At 37.4% G+C, this 15927-nt stretch overlaps 1 protein-coding gene across 19 annotated transcripts in view; it reads right to left on the reverse strand.

The window, feature by feature from the left end:
* The window catches only part of PPHLN1 (periphilin 1), a 120741-nt gene that overhangs the window by 79673 nt on the left and 25141 nt on the right, over positions 1–15927 (reverse strand). For 9 of the 19 annotated variants that reach the window (XM_014347191.3, XM_014347190.3, XM_014347189.3 and 6 more), the window contains one exon: positions 12056–12117. The exons of 2 other annotated variants lie outside the window; for them this stretch is intronic. In XM_014347191.3, coding sequence (XP_014202677.1) covers positions 12056–12117 — 62 coding nt within the window. Of the gene's footprint in view, positions 1–12055; positions 12118–15227; positions 15393–15927 lie in introns of all 19 variants that reach the window. 8 more of the 19 variants (XM_014347185.4, XM_014347187.3, XM_014347186.3 and 5 more) reach the window with 1 other exon arrangement.

A 15927-nucleotide genomic window follows, 5' to 3' on the forward strand; every position in this document is an offset into this window, starting at 1 on the left:
AAAAAGCCTTTCTTAAAATATGTTGCATAGAACACTAATCCACAAAATATTAGTATTTCCCATTCTACTACAAAACATAAAAGGGGGTTCTGTGAGTAAATAACTTTGAGAAACACATTTACTTAAGAGTTCCACATCTCAGATTACTCCTTAATGGCAGATACAGATTCAACAATTAATTCATCTACTTATATATGGCCTTTTGACCTTATTATAATTAAACTCTCTGAGCTTCATTTTCCTAACCTCTCCAGACACAGCAATTCTGACATGAATGGTATCTATATTACAATTTCAGGTTTTAGTCTTTTCATCATCAGTTATCTCATTTTTAATTTTACATGAATACATGGACTCTCAAGCTTTAAAATATTATATATAACTGAGACAATTTGGGGAGGACAGCAATCAATTCTTATTATAACGCATATCATGATAAATTCAGGTGAATTGAAAAGCTAAATGTTTGGATGGAAAAGACAGAAGAAAAAGACCCCCCACCCACCCAAAACAACTGTAAGAAAAAAAAATTTGTAAGTATGCAGGAAGAGCCATTTTGTATCAAAATACCAAGTATAAACTATATACAGAAAGGCCTCTAAGGTGAAAATTAGAATTAGATTTAAAGTACATTTCCAATTAAAAGAGAAAATTTCAACATCAATGCCAGTCTTAAATATTAATATTTAATAATTTATTTTTGGCTGGGCACAGTGGTTCACACATGTAATCCTACCACTTTGGGAGGCCGAGGCAGGATGGATCACTTGAGTTCAAGGAGTTCAACACCAGCCTGGCCAACATGGTGAAACACTGTGTCTATTAAAAATACAAAAATTAGCCAGGCATGGTGGCGTACGCCTGTAATCCCAACTACTCAGGAGGCTGAGGCAGGAGAATCACTTGAACCTGGGAGGCGAATGCTGCCGTGAGCCGAGATCGCAGCACTGCACTCCAGCCTGGGCAACAGAGTGAGACTCTGTCTCAAAAAAAAAAAAAAAAAAAAAGTGTCCAGTACTAGTGGTTAGCTGTAAAAACCACTCAGTATCAACTAGTATAATTTTCTTTGTGCAAGTATCATCTCGATTTTAAGAATTTTTTTGTTGTTTTATCCATAACCCTGAAGCATGCTAAATAGAGAAACAGTATATTAAAGTCTGGACATATTTTTAATACTGTTCCATAAATCACCAGGTAAAAACTGCAAGTAAGACAAAGGTCCATTTACCATGGAGAGAAAACTTACAACAAAAGCTTTCAAAACTATAGGTTTCTAGCTATGTTGGAAATGAAGGTATCAACATATATGATACAATGCATTCAATACATTGTATCATATATATTGTATCATATATATAGTATCAATACATTGTATCAATACTATACGACGAATCAAAAAGGGCCTTTGAAGAAATATAAATAACAATACAACCAGGATTATGAGGCCTCCAAAAAACACATCTGACGAAACTGATGCTTTTTATTATCAAAGAGTACACAGCCTGAGAGTTAGGACAGTGTCTTTGGCTATATCGCAAACACTTCAGCTATACTGGCTGGCATATAAAAGACGCAACGTCATGAGGAGAATGGAGGAAGGGAAGAACTAAGACCCCATAAGGCACTGTCTCTCAAAATGTGGTCCTTGAACCATCTGTGATTGCAGATTACTTTAGATGCTTATTTGAAAAGCAGATTTTTGAAGCTCAGATTCTCCTGTTAATACAAATCCCCAAGGTAATTCCAGCCCCTCACATCAGTCAAACCAGGTAAGCGGTGATAGAACCCTCAGTGTCAGCAGACGTATGTTCACCGGTTAAGAGTAAAATTCGGCAAAGTGGGAGAAAGGGATACAAGGGAAGGGAAGAATGGGGAGATGGAAAGCATTTACTTCTTATTCTGAACCTCATTTTTCTCTCCTTCCCACATCCAAATATACACAAATATTCACATAAAATATTGGCTACTTCCTTTCTAGTCAATAGGGACTTCCAAAAAGAATTACGATTTCAAGAATTATTTTGAGAAAGCAGCCTGGTAATTAGCAAGGCAAGCTTAAGAATAAGTGAAGTACAACCTCAAATATCTTTTATTTTAAATGTGGAAACGGAAAACCACAGGCACTGCAACTTAAGCTGAGGAATTTTCCATATCACCTCTTCTTCTATCCTATCAAAAAATCAAACACCTGTCTGCCTGCTTGAGTTCAGATTAGAAGTTTGGTGGTCAAGTAAGTTCAAGGCTGTTTCCACAAAATCACATGTTTACAGTTAAAAGCATTCTAGAAAAAGTAGAACAAACAAAAGTATTCCAGGCATAAGATATGGACTAAGAGATCTTCCAACTAGAACTTTGTTTGTTTTTTTAAGGCGGAGTCTCCCTCTGTCGCCCACGCTGGGGTGCAACAGCACGCCTCCGCCTGCAACCTCCGCCTCCCAGGTCCAAGTGATTCTCGTGCCTCAGCCTTCCGAGCAGCTGGGATTGCAGGAGCATGCCACCATACCCAGATAATTTTTGTACTTTTAGTAGAGATGGGGTTTCCCCATGTTGGCCAGGCTGGTCTCAAACTCCTGACCTCAGGTGATCCACCCACCTTGGGCTCCCAAAGTGCTTAGATTACAAGCATGAGCCACCTGCCTGGCCTTTTTAAAAATTTTTTGAGACAGAGTCTCACTCTGTCACCCAGGGTGGAGTGCAATGGTGTGATCACAGCTCACTGCAGCCTCAACCTCCCAGGCTCAAGCAATTCTCCCACATCAGCTTCCAAAGGTACCAAGTGCATGCCACCACATCCAACTTATTTTTTAATTTTTTTTTGTAGAAATGGGGTCGCCTTATGTTGCCCAGGCTGGTCTCGAACTTCTGGGCTGAAGCTATCCTCCCACTTCAGCCTCCCAAAGTGCTGGGATTACAGGCGTGAGCCACCACACCCAGCCCCTAGCATTTAAAAGTAAAGTATATTGGCCACTTGATGACACTCTTGTTCCATATTTTTCAACATTATATAATACTTCAAATCAGTTCCATCCTAAGATTTATTACTACTATTATTTTATTTTGAGACAGAGTTTTGCTCTTGTTGCCCAAGCTGGAGTACAGTGGTGCAATCTTGGCTCACTGCAACCTCCGCTTCCCAGGTTCAAGCAATTCTCATGCCTCAGTCTCCTGAGTAGCTGGGACTACAGGCATGTGCCACCATGCCTGGCTAATTTTTGTATTTTTAGGAGAGACAGGGTTTTGCCATGTTGGCCAGGCTGGTCTCAAACTCCTGGCCTCAAGTGATCTGCCCACCTCAGCCTCCCAAAATGCTGGGATTACAGGTGTGAGCCACTGCGCCCGGCCGCTAAGGTTTATTATAAGATCTCATAACTACAGGGGGAAAAAATGACCTGAAAACAACCTCATTCTAAGTCACTAACTCTTGGTAGAGTATAGCATGTTTCTTTGATACAAAATGAAATAAATCATGATATATTCTGAATTTCATCTATAAGTATGTTTTGAAAAAATAGACAATATAATCATTGTGTAAATACAGAAACAAGATGAGCAGGTGATGACACACTTGAAATGTAGATAACTTCACCAGGCATGCCCAAATATGAAAGTGATCACTTTCAGAGCGGGGTGGGGCAGTGGGGAGTGGGCATCAGGGAAAATGACAGAAAACTTGACACATTCTCTTTTCTTCCATTAGCTGTTATTTAATCCAGTTGCTTCCAATGATTCCACGCTTCCATTAGTAAAACACATTTGAATATAAACCACTAATACACGTATACTAGATTTATAAAGTATGTTCCACAGCATGAAACACATAACAAAGTGAAAAAAAAATAGCTAGAGTATAAAGTTCCACTGCCAGTAATAGGCCTGTGGAAGATGGTGTGAAAGCAAGGTGGCCCTGTAACACCCACCCAGTGGTGGCAAACTATAAAAAAAAAATTTTTTTTAATTAATTAATTAATTTTTAAAAAGGTGCTGGAGAGAGCAATAAGAAAGACTCATGGGGTCAGGATAATAACCACATTTAGGGGTGTGAACAAACACAGTGATGATACTGGTGTCAGGTCTGGAATTTGACTTTGCCTTACCTACAAGGTTATAAATTAAGACTGTTACTGTTTCCTGGATCCTAGCAGACTTCTGGGTCAGAGACAAAACTTTATCACTCATAGCATAGCAACACAAGCATTGGCATGTTTGTGTCAGTTCTCTCTGGTACCAAGTCCAGGGGTAACATGATATAAGCCTAGATAAATGTGGCACATGCAGGGGGTGTGGGTCACAACTGAGGAACACTGAACTTAAGGAACCCACCATTTTTACACCAAGCAATAAGCAAGCCTGCTGTTTGACAAACAGGGAGACATTACTCTGGCCTTCAAGATTGCTCATTACAAACACATCTCTGAGAACTACCCTGAATAATGAGTGACCAGAGTCTTGCATATCTTGGCAAGATGTGCAGGAGTGCAAGACACCCATGGAGGACTGTCTCTCCTAACAACTGGGAGCCAGATTTCCCATAGATGGAAAAAGGAGATAAAAGTATGCAATAAAAGAAAAGGTAATGCCATGATCTCATAGTCATGAATACACATAAACACTGTATAAAAATAAATGCAGAAGTAAAAGTCTGTGTGTGTGTCTGTGTGTTCAGATTCTTAGCTTCAAAAAATCACTCTCCACTATAGAAAGCCCGTGCTCCTTGGAGAAACACCTGAATTTAGAGTGAGGCAGAGAAGCCTAAGAGACTGAAACATCTTGTGTCAGAAACAGGTGACCAAAGAATGACGTGGACATGTCAAAACAACACAGATGACCTTGGTTTGGCAATGGATTCTTAGATATGACACCAAAAGCATGAATAACAAAAGAAAAAAATTAGATAAATTGGACTTCATCAAAATTTAAAATGTGCATCAAAGAATATTATCAATAAAGTAAAAAGACAATCAACAGAATGGAAGAAAATATTGCAAATCATGTATCACGTACAGTTTAATATCATACTCCTAAAATTCAACAACAGAAAGACAAAAAACCCAGTTAAAAAAAATCAAAAAACTCAAAACAGACATTACTCCAAAGATATACAAATGAATAATAAGCACAAGAAATGATGTTCATCATCACTAGTCATCATTAGGAAAATGCAAATCAAAACCACAATGAGATATGACTTTACACTCATGAGGATGGCTACACACACACAGACACAAACACATGGAATATAACAAGCATTGGCAAGAACGTGGAGCAACTGGGAACTTTATACATTGCTAACAGGAAAGTAAAGTGGTGCTGCCACTAGGGAAAATGGCTTGATGGTTCCTCAAAAAGATAAGCATAGATTACCATATGATTCAGTAATTCCACTCTTACATATGTACCCAAAAAACTGAAAACACGGACTCAAAAGAGGTATTCGTAGGCCAATGTTCACTGTAGCATTATTCACAATGCCAAAAGTTGAAAACAATTCAAATGTGGGTTTCTGTACCCACCAGAATTAAATTAATTCTATTCAACACCATCAATAGAATTAATGCTCATGAATTGTGTACATAAAAATTGTGTAAATGGCATACTTTATTATGTTACATATATTCTGTCACAAGCAAATATTTGAAAAACAAAACCAACCAACCAACCAACCAACCAACCACAGAAGCTAACTTGAAGGGACTCTCACTGGCCAAATTTAAGCATCAAAATAGTGACAGCAATGAATTACAACTCACTGAATAAAATAGGCATCTATTAGTCCATACATATATAAACAAAGTTTTGTCTGTTTTAAGGGAGTAAAGAGGTGAGGAGAATGTTCTTCCTTACAATAGAATGCCAGCATAATAAATATAGAAAGAATGGGCTAACCACCCATTAAAACCCATTATATTTGTCTTAGTAGGGTTGGACTGCCGTAACAAATTATCATAGGCTTAAACAACAAACTATTTATATTTCTCATAGTTCTGGAGCTGGGAAATCCAAGATCAAGGTACCAGCAGATCTGGTGTCCAGTGAGGACTTTCTTCTTGGTCTGACGATGGTTGTCTTCTCATTGTATCCTCACATGGTGGAGAGCAAGCTCTTATGTCTCTTCTTAATAAGGCACCAATCCCATTCATGAGGAATCCACCTTTATGACCAAATCTCACCTCCTAAAAGGCCTAACCTCCTAATACTATCACAATGGGGGACTAAGGTTTCAACATGAATTTGGGGGGACATAAATACTATGTCCATAATATTGATAATTAACTCAGGCAAAACCATCAGTGGATGCTAAAACTAGCAGCTGAAAGTGGAACAGGAATGATTCAATCACATAGTTTCAAAGTATCTCCACACAAAGCAATTTCAGGGGGAAGGACAACTTAACAGTAAAGAAACTTTGCAGACTCCATCTTAAACAAGTGATAAAAGTCAACTATACCAATAACGACACAAACAACATGTGCAGCCTATAGGAAGAAAAAGAATTCGGCGGCTGGGCGCGGTGGCTCATGCCTGTAAATCCAAGCACTTTGGGAGGCCAAGGTGGGCAGATCACGAGGTTAGGAGTTCAAGAGCAGCCTGGCCAACATAATGAAACCTCGTCTCTACTAAAAATACAAAAATTAGCCAGGGGTGGTGGCACACGCCTGTAGTCCCAGCTACTTGGAGGCTGAGGCAGGGGAATCACTTGAATCTGGGAGGCAGAGGTTGCAGTGAGCCGAGACCACACCATTGCACTCCAGCCTGGGTGACAGAGTGAGACCTCAGCCTGGGTGACAGAGTGAGACCTCATCTCAAAAAAAAAAGAATTCAGCATCACTTCAGGAACTGTCCTGGCAAAAACCTATAACCTAGACCTAATCTCTAATCATGAAGAAACACTGGACAAACCTAAACTGAGAAAGAAAAAAAAAAAACTTGCCCTGTATTCATCTTGCCAAAAACACTAAACCATAAAAATCAAGGGAAGACTAAGGAGCTGTTCCAGATTGAAGAAGCTTATGAAAATGTGATTTATGAGCCCAGATTAAAGTTTTTTGCTATAAAGCACATTACTGGGGACATTTCTGGAGACATTAATGAAATCTCTAGTGAAGGGGTACAGGAGTTCTTTCAGTTATTCTTGCAATTTTTCTTTTTTCTTTTTTTTTCTTTTTTTTTTTTTTTGAGACGGAGTCTTGCTCTGTCACCCAGGCTGAATGGAGTGCAATGGGTGATCTCAGCTCACTGCAGCCTCCATCTCCTGAGTTCAAGTGATTCTCCTGCTTCAGCCTCCCAAGTAGCTGGGACTACAGGTGTTTGCTACCATGCCTGACTAATTTTTGTATTTTTTGTGGAGACAAGGTTTTGTCATAATGGCCAGGCTGGTCTCAAACTCCTGACCTCACGTGATCTGCCTGTCTCAGCCTCCCAAAATGTTGGGATTACAGGCGTGAGCCATCACACCTGGTCAATTTTTCAAATCTTTTAATATTTTCTTCCTACAGCACAAAGAATCACTTTGTACACCCCACTGACAAAAACAAAAATACTGACATGGCTTTCCTAACTGCTCAGAACATTACCAATAGATGTAACAATTCTCTTTGCATGGTTCACAATGCATTAAATCTTTTTCTACAACAACAGCTATTTTCTGTTCACAAAGTCTTTCAAGTAGGAAATCATCAATGAGCCCACCTGATATAGAGAACAGCTTACAGAAGCCAGATAGATGCCAGGCAGTAAAAGCTATAGCTACTGTGATAGCATAAAACCTGAGACATTATTGAAGATAACTCAGACGTCAAGTGAAGACACAAGCAGGTGTGGACAGTACAAATACTCTCTATTCCCTGCTTTTTCTTTGTAAAAATTATGTTTTGTTATTTGTTAAATATGTATAATTCATATTAAAATGTAGGCTACATGAAGATAGAGGCTTTATATTCCCAGAGACTAGAAGAGCAATTGACATATCAGATACCACAAGAAATATTTAATAAATGAATGAATATACCATACAGAATGAACTCCATACTCTGAAAACAGAGAATATACCTTGTTTTAATGCCCATGGTACAGTTATGGAAGCTGATCAACTAATGGACCATTAATAATCAATGGATTTTGAAAGTAAAATTACAGTACAGGCAACATTGTGATCACAGAATAATTAGAACACAGTATGTCAGAATCTGTGTAAATTACTATATATCAGAATCATGGGATACTGTCATGGCACTACTTAAAGGAAATTTCAAACTACTTATATTAGTAAATAAGAAAGAAAAATAATTATCTAAATTAAAATGTTAAGATTTTTATTAAAAAAATGAAACACACATGTTAAACCATTTTTAGCAGGCAAACTGACATCTATTAATATTTAAAATACATATATATACCCACTGACCCAGAAATTCTGCTTCTAGTAACCTATCTCGTAAAAACTAAAGTACTATTTCATGAAAATATTATGTACTAGAATTTACTGCAGCACTGTTTTGTACTGTAAACAGAGTGACCAGCTAAATTATTTGACATATCCTTACCATGGACTATTACTTGACCATTAAAAAGATTCAATTTGGCCGGGAACAATGGCTCATGCCTATAATCCCAGCACTTTGGGAGACCAAGGCAGGAGGATCACTTGAGCCCAGGAGTTCAAGACCATCCTAGGCAATAAAGTGAGACCTCATCTCTACAAAATAGTTAAAAAATAAAATAAAATAAAATAGATGGGTGTGGTGGCACACACCTGTGGTCCCAGCTACTCAGCAGGCTGAGGCAGGAGGAATGCTTAAGCCTGACAGATCAAGGCTACAGGGAGCCATGATCACACCATTGCATTCAAGCCTGGGTGACAGAACTTTGTCTCAAAACAAACAACAAAAAAAGACTCAATTAAACGATCAAAAACCCTAAATGTTTATGAATATAGAGAAAAATATAGAAGAACTTATACCAAGATGTTATCATGGCTGTGGGGATTAGAGATTTATATATATGTTTTTATTTCATTTATGTAAAATGTTATATACATACACAAAATGTTATAAAAAAAAGACAGGAAGAGAAAATTAAAATTAACATAAAAACTGTTACTTTACAAACTGAAAAATCACAATGGGAAAGATATAGAATCAACCTAAATGTCCGTCAATGGATGACTGGATAAAGAAAATGTAGTACATATATAGAATGGCATATACTATTCAGCCATAAAAAAAGAATGAAATCATGTCTTCTGCAACAACATGCATGGAACTGCAGGCCATTAAGTGAAACAACTCAGAAACATAAAGTCAGAGACTGAATGTTCTCACTTCTCACTAATAAGTGGAAGCTAAATAATGTGTACATATGGACATAGTGGAATGAGAGACAGAGATTTGGAAGGGTGGGAGGCAAGTGAGGGATGAGAAATTACTTAATGGGTACAATATACATTATTCAAGTGGTGGATACACTAAAAACCCAGACTTCACCACTACACAATATATTCATGTAACAAAACTGCACTCGTATCCGTCAAATTTATACAAATAAAAAATAATATAAATAAATAAAAACAATTAAGCTAAAATAAATTTCTTGGGAGGTATTTCTTTGGAGGAGAAAGATAAGCCACTAGCTGATTTAATTTTTAAAAGTGTTTTACAATTCTGCCTTTCACATAGGTCTTAATTATGTCAGATATTATTTGGATATATCAGCTTCCAATGTCATGTTTTTGAAATGTTTGTCCCAGCACACTATTTATTGAAAAGTTCATTCTTTCTCCATTGGATTTGTAATGCCACTGCTACTGTACCCCAAACTCCAGATATATCTAGATTTGCAGATTCTGTTTCACTGGTCTATTTGACATCAACAGTACAACACTGTTTACATCACTACAGCTTTATAATTATGCACATATGGTATCTTGAGTCTTCACATCTTTTTCAAGGCATTTTTGCCATTTAGCCCTTTACTCTTTCATATTAGTCTTAAAATCAACTTGTCAACTTCCGTGCAAAATAAAAAATAAAAAAAATTTTGATCTTTGACTGGAACCAAATTGAATTACCACCTTAATTTGAGGAGAACTGATACTTATATGATACTGAGTCTTCCTCGCTAAGGATGTCATGATTCTCCTTTTACTTCTGATTCACTTTTATTTCCTTTAGAAATGATTTGTAATTTCCTTGTATAGGCCTCATACACTTTTGGTGAGTTTATTCCTATCACTCATTACAGTTTTCATGCTATAGTATTTTGAAAACAAATTTTCTAATTTATGCTGATAGTTGATCTTATTACATTGGACCTTGCTAATTTCCTAATAGTTCTTACAGTCTATAGACTTTCCTAGATTTTCTGCGTAATTATATTATCTTTAAGTAGTTGCGTTTTTCATTCTAATTCCTACAACTTATTTATTTTTCGCTTTACTGTAGGCGTTGTTACCATGTTGAGTGGAAGCAGTGACTAGGTGTCATTGTTTTGTTCTGATTTTAAAGCAAATGTTTCTAATTTTACCATTCAGTACAGCAAATGCCCAATTACCCGGTCAAGGAAATTCTCTTTCCATTCCCAGCTGGCTATTTTTATAACTACTTAGTGATTAATTTTATCAAAGCATTTTTTTCGGCATCTATTCTATTGCTTCTTTTGGAAGAAACAGTCTGCCATGGGTTCTGAATGTCCCTGCACATAATTGCCATGTATGCCAAATTCCAAGACCTAACTATCCACTGACACTGAACAGTTTCTGTAGCTGGTTACAGGGACAATTAAATAGGTTAAGGTGACCACAATGTGACTACTATGGCAGGTCACTCCCAGGGAAAGGAGGACTAGCTTGCTTTCTGCTTTCTACAAAAGGTACCAAGCTCTTGACCCTGGGTTCCACAGCCACAGTGTATCCCACCGTGTGCATAGTCACCATCTGTGCCTATCACATCGCCCTGTGGGATTTGGGGACAGGGAACCTACACTACAATGCTGATCCTCCTGCTGATTGCTGTGCTGTGAATAAAAATCTGTCTTGCTCTGATCCACTGAATCTTGTCTACTTTTGGCATCTTTGGAGTTGTGACAGTTGATGCCTTGCTACTCTCTATGAGACTGGGGTTATTTTCCCTGATAGTTCATAAGAAATCTCTACAAGGCTCCTTTTACAACTTTCGATACCACCACTGTGATGTCATTTAAAAACAAAAACTATCAATCGATTTAAATGTGTCCATCGTTTCTTTCCCATAACTATTCTATTAGATGCCCTCTGTAAGTAATCAAAGCCAACAATGATTGAGGCCCTTGCAAAATGTGTTTCCCAAAAGAACTTTACTAATTAAAGAAACTGAGATGCCTTATAATAGACTTTGTAAGAACCCAGAATACTTCTGAAAAAAAGCCTTACTTTCTAATTAAGCAAACCTATCAAATCAAATACTAATTAAGCAAACCTCACAATCCATACCACACATTAATAATTTAATAATTAGACTGCAAAACTAAATCACAATAGTTCTTTTTTTTTTTTTTTTAGACGGAGTCTCACTCTGTTGCCCAGGCTGGAGTGCAGCTGCATGATCTCAGCTCACTGCAACCTCCACCTCCCAGGTTCAAGCAATCCTCCTGCCTCAACCTCCCTAGTTGCTGGGATTACAGGCACCCGCCACCATGCCCAGCTAATTTTTTTTTCTTTTTTTTTGTATTTTTAGTAAAGGCAGGGTTCCACCATGTTGGCCAGGCTGGTCTCAAACTCCTAACCTCAAGTGATTTGCCCGCCTTGGCCTCCCAAAGCACGGAGATTAACAGTGTGAGCCACCGCACCAGGCCCAAATATTTTTAAATATTTTTTTATGAGTTACAAAATGCCAAGAGATGTGGAACACTAGTTATCAGTGCTATTATACTAGATAGTCACAAAAAGAACATAATGCTTGCTGCTTTCAAAATTTAAAATCCCAGTAAAATATTTCATCTATGTGCCTTGAGTCTATATTTCCAAAGCAGACATCACGGTGAGTCAAGTATCAAAGTACTTATGCTATTATTTTTATCCTTTTACCTGTATTCAGGTTGCCTGCTTGCAGAATGATCGTCTCTTGTCCATCTATAACCAGATTCATCCTGTAACATAAAAAAGCTACTTAGCTATTTGTTTACATTATTTTGAACAAGTGGGACATATCTAACAATACTACCAGAAACTAGACTGAATTTCCCTAAACTTCAAAGGCATAAAAAGGGAAAAACATTCAGCAAGTCATCCATTTCAACAACTGAAAGAGTAGACTGACTGAGAACCTGTGGTACCATTTATCTCTATTAAAATGCTTAAATTATTTCTTTGGTAGACTCAAACAAGCTAATTGCCAAAGATACATATATCAATATCACAACAGTAAAGGGCTATTTGAGGACAAAGTCTAAATTTAATAAAGCACACATTTCTCAACCTCACGTTTTTCCTTCTGTCAAGTTCTCTCACCAATTTTCAGTTTCAAGCCCAATAAAAAACTTGCTACTTTCCCATTTTTCCTGCTCAAGTTTTATTTTCTCACCTTATTTTCAATTAAAAACCAAACTGGAAACAATATAAGAAACTGTCACTTATTGATAATCTATATCAGAATAAGATTTAAATTTATTTAAGTTTAAATAAATTTAAAATTAATCAAACAAAGCACATTTTGTTCTCTAAGACATATTTGCAAAGGTACATAAAAAAGAACCATATAGCAATCCACACCAAATTACTTTAAAATTACACACAGAATTGGCCAGGCGCAGTGGCTCACGCCTGTAATTCCAGCACTTTAGGATGCCAAGGAAGGTGTATCACTTGAGTTCAGGATTTCGAGACCAGCCTGGCCAACATGGTGAAACCCCATCTCTACAAAAATTAGCCAGGCACGGTGGCGTGCACCTATAGTCCCAGTTACTCAGGAGGCTGAGGCAGGAGAATTACTTGAACCCAAGAGCCGGAGGTTGTACTGAGCCAAGTTCGTGCCACTGCACTCCAGCCTGGGCAACAGAATGAGACTCTGTCTCAAAAAATAAATAAATAAAATTATACATAGAATAATACAATATGCAAATTACGTATCAGGAAAACGGATTCGTCTAAAATAAATATCCTCATCTTCCACTTTAGCATCACACTCTATTCTTATATAAATAAAATATAATCATTTTCCACCTCAATATTAAATATAAACACAATTCAAAACTTAACAGTGCTAATAAAATATTAAATCAAGTAATCTGCATTACATAACTGAACTCTATATAAGAATTAGTGTCATGAGACTCTTAAGGATCACAAGTATGCTTGTTGTTTGTTTGAAGAGAATTTAAAGAAAAAATGTTATACACACAAAAGTATAAAGACAAACACAATTGGTAACAATATTAGAAAAAACTGCCATTGAAGCTTTATTATGCTACAAGTTTTTAGGAAAAAAAATCATTTTCATGAGGTTTCAAATACAAACTGGTCCAATGAATAGAAAACTCACATAGGATTTTCATAAAAGTGGTAACAACTGAGACGGTGCACTAAAATCTCAAACTTTCACCACTATTCAACTCATCCATGTAACCAAAAGCTACTTGAACCCCAAAAGCTACTGAAATAAAATAAAAATGTAATAAATATGAGGACCACAAAAAGCAGCATGACATTCAAAAGCTGAATAAAATAAAAATCAATTCTGTGAAAACTAAGAAAGCTACAAAACCCCAAACTTTAGAAACAAACACGAGAAAACACTGAATAGTCTCATTACAACTTTGGAATTGTTAGGGGTCACTATGATGCAGTAGTAAGAGAAACCAGACTCCCATACATACCGATCCTGAGTAAATCACCTTACCTCCATTTCTCCAAGCGTAAAGTATGAAAACTAATTCCAACAGCCAATGTGAGGTCAAATTATTTTATAAACAGGGTTTGAATATGTACTGTTAATTGTCATATTATACAGTAGGAAAGGGGGAAAAAGAGAAAAGGTGGGAAAACAACCTAGCTGAGGAATACTGAAAACATGCAAGGTAGGACAGAGGAATTCCATCACAGAATAGTATTAAGTTCAACTACAGATTACTGCAACATTAAATACATACTTCTAGATTATTAAGAATGCTCAAGAGAAGCGAGTTGTAATAGTAATAATAGCAGCTAACTTTTTTTTTTTTTGAGACAAAGTCTCGCTCTGTTACCCATGCTGGAGTGCAGTGGCGTGATCTCGGCTCACTGCAACCTCCACCTCCCAGGTTTAAGCAATTCTCCTGCCTCAGCCTCCCAAGTAGCTGGGATTACAGGCACCCACCACCACACCTGGCTGATTTTTGCATTTTTAGTAGAGACAGGGTTTCACCATGTTGGCCAGACTGGTCTTGACCTCCTGACTTCAGGTGATCCACCTACCTAAGCCTCCCAAAGTGCTGGGATTACAGGTGTGAGCCACTATGCCCAGCCAGCTAACATTTTTAAACTGCTTCCTATGACGATGTTTTGAGTGCTTTCTAATCTCAGTTAATAAATAGACTTTAGGCTGGGAGTGGTGGCTCACGCCTATAATCCTAACACTTTGGGAGGCCGAGGTGGGCCTCCCACTTGATCATCAAGTGACCTCCCACTTGATGTCAGGAGTTCAAGACCAGCCTGGCCAACATGGTGAAACCCTGTCTCTACTGAAAACACAAAAATTAGCCAGGCATGATGGCACGTGCCTGTAATCCCAGCTATTTGGGAGGGTGAGGCAGGAGAATCACTTGAACCCAGGAGGCACAGGTTGCAGTGAGCCGAGATCACGCCACTGCACCCCAACGTGGGGGACAGAGTAAGACTCTGTCTCAAAAAAAAAAAAAAATTAAGTGGGTTATCTAGTAAGAAATGGTAACCACCTGCTCATCACTTATTAAGTACTAAGACAACAGATTACCTTTAAATGGTTTTGCAAATTCCTGCCAATTTAGGGGAATAAAAAAAGCAGGCTGGTTGGAATTAATTTCATTTAGATAGTGCCACCCAGAGTGCTTACCTACTTTGTCCAGTACCCCAAGATTCTTGACTATTAGGTCCCATCTGACAGCTCCAGCAGGCAATTCACATGAGAGCATCAAGCAGAAAGTGTTTATTCAACTGCTTTCACGGCCGTCACATAAATTTTTAAATTACATTAATTTTAAACTTATAAGAAATAGCAATTAGTACATGGGGGAAATTTACATACTCCTCTGTGAGGTGGACCACTTCTTCGATCATGAGAAAAACTGCGGCCCTCGTCATAGTCTCGGTAATCAACATGACTGTAATATCTATTGTAGCTTCCTTCACCAGGTCTGTCTAGCAGTGGTGGTTTCTTTGGCACAATATTAACTAGTCTATTGTAGCCATCCTAAAACAGACAAAAAGAAATATATACAAATGACTAATTTCTCTATTTGGTTTTGGAAAGGTTTTTAAAAAGCACAGGAGTTCTTACCCTTAATCGAATGAGCTAAATGTATAAACAAAAGCATTAATGAAATAACATAAATATAACTAATACTAAGGTCTTCACATGGATTAAAGGAAATCAAGTTGTTCAACGAAGAAAGCCAGGTGTTCAAAATGACATGCAGCAATGCGAAAACCAATCATAAGTAAAAGAAAAAATACAATATTATCATTTTAGTAAAAAATAAACAAGACAGAATGTTACAGTAGCTCTATCCCTAATTGCCTAACAATTTTAGAAATAAAGTTATGTAAGACAGCTCTCATATTTGTTCTACTATACTATTTAGAAGAAATAGAAGCTATTTACCCACGAGCAACAGCTAATGATGATATTGAGCCAGAATGATCAAAAGGAAACATTCTGCTATTTTTCCAGCAGTAATGGAGGGAGGAGATTGGCTTTACAGGTCTAGAAGCAAAATAAAAGCTGA

This window comes from Pan paniscus, chromosome 10, assembly GCF_029289425.2.
Source record: "Pan paniscus chromosome 10, NHGRI_mPanPan1-v2.0_pri, whole genome shotgun sequence".
NCBI lineage: Eukaryota > Metazoa > Chordata > Mammalia > Primates > Hominidae > Pan > Pan paniscus.